At 66.8% G+C, this 7,179-nt stretch overlaps 1 protein-coding gene across 4 annotated transcripts in view; it reads left to right on the plus strand.

The window, feature by feature from the left end:
• CELSR2 (cadherin EGF LAG seven-pass G-type receptor 2) overlaps positions 1-5,870 on the plus strand; it is a 62,884-nt gene extending 57,014 nt beyond the window's left edge. Inside the window, exons 27-35 of one of the 4 annotated variants that reach the window (XM_050956053.1) lie at positions 435-514; positions 1,050-1,176; positions 1,582-1,704; positions 1,948-2,078; positions 2,209-2,297; positions 2,543-2,713; positions 3,269-3,490; positions 4,408-4,651; positions 5,342-5,805. In XM_050956053.1, coding sequence (XP_050812010.1) covers positions 435-514; positions 1,050-1,176; positions 1,582-1,704; positions 1,948-2,078; positions 2,209-2,297; positions 2,543-2,713; positions 3,269-3,490; positions 4,408-4,651; positions 5,342-5,369 — 1,215 coding nt within the window. In that variant the 3' untranslated portion in view covers positions 5,370-5,805. Of the gene's footprint in view, positions 1-70; positions 246-434; positions 515-1,049; positions 1,177-1,581; positions 1,705-1,947; positions 2,079-2,208; positions 2,298-2,542; positions 2,714-3,268; positions 3,491-4,407; positions 4,652-5,341 lie in introns of those variants that run through there. The other 3 variants (XM_050956054.1, XM_050956055.1, XM_050956056.1) reach the window with 3 other exon arrangements.
• Positions 5,871-7,179: the final 1,309 nt, after the last annotated feature.

Below are 7,179 nucleotides of genomic sequence, written 5' to 3' on the forward strand. Positions count from 1 at the left end.
TGGTTGGGAGCCAGGACACCAGGTTTCTCTTCCCAGGCCTGCCACTAACTTTCTGTTTGACCTAGGACAGGCCCCTTTGCCTCTCAGTGCCTCAGTTTCCCCGCTGAGGTCCCCTGCTGGGGAGAGCCATGAGGGGCGAGGAAAGGGCCCGGGCCATGCAGACCTGCTGCTCTCCCTCCCACTGGCCTCCAGACTCCTCCTGTCATGCAGGGCCAGGAAGGGAACCCCCCTACCATGGATTCCTTGTAAGTGTCCCAGCCCAGCCAGACCAGGGCTTTGACCTGGGGGCTGCTTCCCGTGGCTCATTCCGGCACAGCCGCATACCCCCTTCTGCCTTGGGCTCTGCACTATGGCCACTTGGGCAGACTGTGGGGAGGGGCGAGGGGGCCCCAGGCCCTGCCTCCAGCTGCTGACCCACCCTCTCCCTCCTGTAGACGAGCGTCTTCCTCCATGTCCTGGCCACCAAAGCCGCCTGCCTGGCCCAGGAGCAGGGCTTCGAGAAGAGGGGCCCAGTGTGAGTCTTCCCCCTTCCCCCACCTCCCTAGTGCCTGGCACACTGTGGCAGAGCTGGGCAGCCCTGGCTGGCGGGGCAGCACGGGAAGTGCTGACTGAGGCCTGCTCCCAGGGGGAGGAAACCTGGGAGGTGTTTGTTGTGGGGGGAAGCTCTGCTGAGGGAACAGCCCCTACTACCTCAGTGTGTGCTGCAGGGGTGGGTATGGGGCATTGTGGGGGAAGGGGGGCTGTATTGTGCAGTGGGGCCTGTAGGCAGTGGTTCAGGTGTGGGGGGTTGGTGTGGGCATGGGCAGGGAAGGGGTAGGTGCAGGCAGGGTTGGTGTGGGTGGGGGAGGGGTTGGCATGAGTGGGGTTGCTGGGGGGATGGGGGAGGGGGTGGCATGGGCAGAGTTGGTGTGGGCATGGCCAGGGGAGGGGTCGGCACAGGCGGGGTTGGTGTGGGGGCAGATGAGGGAGGAGTTGGTGTGGATGGGGAAGGGGTCGGTGCGGGCGAGGTTGGCATCTCTGGCCTGGCCTGACCTCTCTGCCCGGCACAGGTCGGGGCTGCGGGCGGCATTCCTGGTGCTGCTGCTGGTTAGCGTGACATGGCTCCTGGCCCTGCTCTCCGTCAACAGCGACTCCATCCTCTTCCACTACCTCTTTGCCGGCTTCAACTGCCTCCAGGTACGGTGGGACAGGGGGTGGGGCCTTCCCCCAGGATGCGTGGGGCCTTTTCCCCAGTGGGGGAGGGGGTCTCCCCAGTTTGGCCCGGGAGCTGAGCCTGAGTAGAGGTGGCCGGATGCCCCTGCAGCCCTGCGTGGCCCTGTTGGCCCAGAGCCGGCCTCACACCATATTGCCGAGGGGGTTGTGCTGTGACAGCTGGGGGGGATCTGGGCCTGGCACAGAGATCCCCTCTGGAGGAGCCCGGTGCGGGCCCCTGCCCCCAGAGCCATCATCCCCCAGCAGAAAGCGTGGCAGCACATCAGGGGAGGGGGCCTGGCTCATGGACCCCCCCCCCGGCTCCATTCAGGCCCCCCGGCTCAGCTCAGCCCTGGCGGGCTCTGACCTGCCCCTCGCGCCCTCCCTCAGGGTCCCTTCATCTTCCTCGCCTGCATCGTCTTCAGCAAGGACGTGAGGAAGGCTCTGAAATTCAGCTGCAGCAAGAAGCACAGCGCAGACCCCGAGCTCACCACCAAATCCACCCTGACTGCGGTGAGTGCCAACCCCACACAGCCAGAGTAACTGTGCCTCGGCCCAGCTCTCTGGCCTGGGCGGCGTCATCTTTACCAGGGCTGGGCTGGCAGGAGCTGCGGATCAGGAGTGAGGGGCACCGGCAGAGCTGCGGGGGAGCCCAGGGCTGAGGTGCTGGGGGGAGGGGCAGCACGCTGAGTGGGAAGTGTCAGAGGAAGCAGTGACTCACTGTCCGCCCCCCTGTTCTCTGCCCCCCACCCCCAGGCCTACAACTGCAACAACACATATGTGGCCGGCCGGCTGTACCACATGCCCTTCAGTGCCTCCACGGGATCCCTGTACAGCGCCGTGCACTCCGGCAAGAGTCAGCACAGCTACATCCCCTTCGTGCTCAGGTACCACCCGCCCTGCCAGGGCCCCCCCGGGGCAGCGCTGGGCCTGGAGGGGCCGGGGGGGGGGGGCGGGCTCGAGAGCCCAGTGTGGCCGGACCCTGTGTGGCTCTAGCGTCCTGGCCGTGTTTTGCAGGGAGGAGTCCGGGCTGGAGAGCTGCCAGGTGCCCAGTGGGCAGACGGACACCAGTGCCCACTTCCTGGAGGCCACGGACCAGCCGAATGGTGAGGAGGGGTGGAACGGTACTGCCATCTGCTGGGCAACGCAGGGCAAGCGGCTAGCAACAGTGTCCTCTGGTGGCTGCCACGCCGGGGGGGCAGAACAGGGGTGTCTGGAGCCTGGCACCAGGATCCACCTCCTGGCTATGCCCTAGGCTGGGAGGGGCCCTGCAGGTCAGAGGCCCGCTGTGGGGAGCTGAGGGCTAGAGGCGCGGGCACCATGCTGAGCTCTTTGTGTGACCCTGCCCCAGAGCACGACACGGACTCGGACAGCGACCTGTCCCTGGAGGACGACCAAAGCGGCTCCTACGCCTCCACCCACTCCTCGGACAGTGAGGACGAGGCGTTCCCGGGGGAGCCCTGCTGGGAGAACCTGCTGGGCCTCCCCAGTGAGAAGCTGCCGCCACACAGCGCCCCCAAAGGTAACGTCGGGACCTGGGGGCTGCCCGCAGGGGTGGGAGCAGCCCCCACAAAGGGTCAGCACCCAGGAGTCCCATTCTGGGAGGGGAGGCGGGTAATCCGTGGGGCTGGGCAGCGCCCTGCTCTCCTGGCTGGCACCTTTCCACACCTGCCCTGGCTGTCCTGTTACCCTGGGTGCCTGCCCCATGCCGGGTGCTGCCCTCCCCTCACCTGCCCCATGCCAGGCGCCTGCCCTCCCCTCGCCTGCGCCATGGTGGGTGCTGCCCTCCCCTCACCTCCCCCACGCCGGGTGCTGCCCTCCCCTCGCCTGCCCCATGCTAGGCACCTTCCCTCCCCTCGCCTGCCCCACGCCGGGTGCCTGCCGTCCCCTTGCCGGGTGCTTCCCTCTCCTTGCCTGCCCTCCCCTCACCTGCCCCACATTAGGTGCCTGCCCCATACTGGGCTTCTGCCCCACGCTGGGTGCTGCCCGCCCTTCGCCTTCCCGGCGTGAGCAGGAGCAGCCCCGGGGTGGTGGGGAGCTGGCTCTGGGGTCCCCGGCTCACTGTGCTTTTCCCCAGTGGATAACTTGCTGGCCCACGGCAAGCCCTACTGGCCGGGGGAGTTTGTGACCACGGCCAGCGAGAGCGACGGGCACACCGGCCCCGAGACGCTGCGGGTGGAGCCAGCCGTGGGACAGGTGTGGCTGGGACCCCTGGAAGAGACACCCAGGGAGAACGGGGAGGCCCTGGACAAGAACGTGCTGGTTCCACTACCCAACCCCACTGCCCAGCCCCAGAAAGGTAAGCGGGGAACCCAGCACCCCCTCACCCCAGGGTTGGCGTCTAGCACTGCACTGCAAGGCTGGTGGGAGGGTGCTGTGCAGGGCAGGGGTCCTCCACAGATACTACTATGGTGACCAGATGTCCTGATTTTATAGGGACAGTCATGATTTTGGGGTCTTTTTCTTATACAGACTCCTATTACCCCCACCCCATCCCGATTTTTCACACTTCCTGTCTGGTCACCGTAGATACTATGATTGGGGGTGGGGCGCTCCAGGGGCTAGAGGGTCCTTAGAGCTTCCCCTATAGACTTGGCAGAGCCTGGCATGGCTTCTCCATCCCTTCACTGGGTGGCACTGGACCCGCATGGCAGCTGGTGGTCGCAGGCTCCTGCTAGGCCGGGGCTGACCAATGCTTCAGAGAGGCAGGCGCTGCAGGTGAGGCGAGCCTGGCAAAGCCACAGGACCTGCTCTGGCCCTGCTGGCTGCAGGATCTGGGAGCCCAGGCTGGATGGGCCGGCTCTGCTCCCATGGGGCGATTCCTCAGTCTGCAGCGCGGCACAGGGCGCCTGCCTGGGACAGGAACCGGGAGGGTCCCCCTCACCCCTGCCCTGGCTGCAAGCCCCTCCCATCTCCCCCTGCCCCACCTCACGACCCCTCCCATCTGTTCCCACCTGGCCTCACGGCCCCTCCCATCTCCCCCTGCCCCACCTCACGACCCCTCCCATCTCCCCCTGTCCAGCCCCACGGCCTCTCCCATCTGACCCGTGTCCCAGCCTCGCGGCCCCTCCCATCTGTCCCCGCCCCAGCCTCACAGCCCCTCCCATCTGTCCCCGCCCCAGCTGCCTGGGCCTGCTCCACCTTCTGCCCCAGCCTCATGGCTCCCCCTCCATCTCCCCCTACCCCTGCCTCACACCCTCCCAACTCCCCCTGCAGGGATCCTGAAGAAGTGCCTCCCTACCCTCAGCGAGAACAGCCTGCGCCCTGTACCCAGCGAGATCTCGGCCCCCCCGCCGGGCACAGTGGCATCGCGTGGCTCCTCGACGGGCAGCGAGGGCAGCCGGGGGGGCAGGGTTCTTCCGCGCCCTCGCCAGACGCTGCAGGAGCAGCTCAACGGGGTGACGCCCATCGCCATGAGCATTAAGGCCGGCACGGTGGATGAGGACTCCTCCGGCTCCGAGTGAGTAGGTGCCCGGGGCTGAGCCTGCTGCCAAGGTGCTGCCTGGAGACCCTCCAGAGCCAGCAGGGCAGGGGCAGACCATTATCCCGGCCTGCCACTGACCCCTCCTGGCGCCCACCTCCAGGGCAGTCGGCCACAGCTCTGCCTGGGATCTGGCTGGAGGGGGAGGCTGTGAAGCTGCTCCCTCTGCACCCCAACCTCCCCTCCCCGCCCCGCAGGCACCGCGTCAACCTTCATCACCCTGGGAGGTGATGTGCCCATTCAAACCAGCCAGGCTTCACCTCCCCAGATGGCTCCTCCCCTGGCCTAGTGCCCCCATGGCTCTGCCCTCACTCTGGGCCCGGATCCTGCCCCCCCACCGGGGTGAGTCCCAAGTGCTGGACTGGGCTGTGGGACCAGAGCCTCAGTTCCCCCCATCCCCAATTCCACGTGGGGTTTGGCCACACCCTGCGAGTCACAGGATGGGCCGAGCTGTCCCCAGCCGCTGGGAGCCTGCCGCAGCCCGAGCAGCTGGCCAGGGGCTTGGCCCAGTGCTCCAAGCTGGGAGTTTGGGGCTGCAAGGGGGCAGAGCCGATTCACGGTGTGGGGGAAGATCCTGCCGGGGCGCTCGCCTGCTCTAACTCCTCCGCTGCCTTCTCCACTCGCACTAACCCCTCCCCTCCTCTCTGTCTCCCGCCCCCAACCGCCCAGATTTCTGTTCTTTAATTTCCTCCATTAACATGCGCGTCACGTGGCTTTGCCGCCCCCCTGGCCAGCCTGCCGGGGGCCCGGCCCAGCTGCTCATGACCATACGTCTGTGTGTTTGTTCCCCCCTCCCCTCGGTCTGTGTCTGATCACTGAGCAGGAGCGACGAGACCTCCATTTGAGCGGGCCCCCGGGGCCCAGCTGACAGGGCCCTCTGCCCCGGGGGCCAGCCACCAGCCAATGGGGCCCCTGCTGTCCCAGCCCGGGGACCAGCTGCCAGCTGATGGGGCCCCTCCATCCTGGGGACTAGCCGCCAGCTGCCAGGGTCCCTCTGCCCTGGGAACCAGCTGATTGGGCCCCTCCATCCTCGGGACCAGCCGCCAGCCAGTGGGGACTCTCTGTCCTGGGGAGCAGCTGTCAACTGATGGGGACCTTCTGCCCCAGGAATGAGCCAACAGGACCCCTCTGCCCTGGGACCCAGCTGCCAACAGACGAGGCCCCTCTGCCCTGGGACCAGCCGATGGGGCCCCTCCATCCTAGGGACCTGCTGCCAGCTGACGGGGCCCCTGTGCCCTGGGGACCAGCTGACGGGGCCCCCAGCTGGAGCACAAGCTGCACTGCCCCACGCTCCTGCCAGGTGCCCCACTGGCTCATCAGCGAGGAGTGAAAGGACCCAGGGCGCCTTCTCGACCCACCAGGGTTTTTGTGCCCAATGCAGCCCCCTGCTGGCCGGTGCTGAGCAGGGCAGGGGGCCAGGACCATGGACGTACTTGAACGGCTGCACGTTGGCTCCTGGTGAACGCACTGAGCCCCACAGCTCCAGGCATGCGGCTGGCAGAACAGATGTCGCCGTGCAGAGCCGCTCGCGATGGGACTGGGTGCCTGGGGCACGGCACTGGCTTGAGTGCCACTGGGCCCCTGTGCTGGTTGCCCCTATTCCGCCCCCCCTCCACGAGGCCTGGCATGGCCCCTCCACCCCTAAACCAGCCCCGGGGTTGGTCATTGCCATGTGAGGCTGCCTGGCAGAGAGCCAAGTGCCCCAGCTACTGCTGGGCAGGCTGTGTACTGAGCGGCTCTGGTCCAGCCCCCAGGGAATCTCACTGTGCCTCCCGCCCCCCAGGCCTGACCAGGTGTGGGAACATGAGTGGGGGCTGGGTTGGCCCCACAATGAACCAGCCCCAGGCCTGAACACGCTGCCGTGGTGATGCTGGGCCTGGAACGTGCCTGTGTCTCCAGTGCTGGCACAGTGCTGCATGGCGAACCCGTTCCGTGCCCGGCCGTGTTGCTATGACGCTCTGGGGATCGGGGCAGGGTGCAGGTGGCTGGGGGTGGCTTTGCAGAGCATCTGGGGCAGCTGGGTGAGGGAAAGGCCCCATTGATAGGGCCACATTCTGCACCTGTAGCAAGCGACAGCAGCAGTCCCCAGCTCCGCAGGATGGGCCAGGTGCCCACGGCGGGGCCAGGAAAGACACTCCTGGACTGCTATAGGCACAAGCCCTTAAACCCCGCTATGCTGGCAAGGTTGCCAGGCCCCCATTGGCAGCACCAGGCCCTTAGCCAAGGCTGATGGGGGAGATAAGATCCCTGCTGCTGCGTCAGCCAGGCTGCAATTATTGTGGACACCACGCACACACACAAACAGAACACACACACACAAAACAAAGGGGGAGGGCTAACAACCCCCTCCCACGCTGAGTGAATGAGGGGCTCCCATGCCACTGGGCAAGGGCCCTGCCATGCCTGCCTTTCTGCCTCAACGCCTTCGTTTTCTATGCCCCCTGCCAGCACTGGCCTAGGGGGCACCCACCAGGACTTTTGGAAAGTGCTTTTTGATACGTGTCCCC

Source organism: Gopherus flavomarginatus, chromosome 5 (assembly GCF_025201925.1).
Source record: "Gopherus flavomarginatus isolate rGopFla2 chromosome 5, rGopFla2.mat.asm, whole genome shotgun sequence".
Taxonomy (NCBI): Eukaryota; Metazoa; Chordata; order Testudines; family Testudinidae; genus Gopherus; species Gopherus flavomarginatus.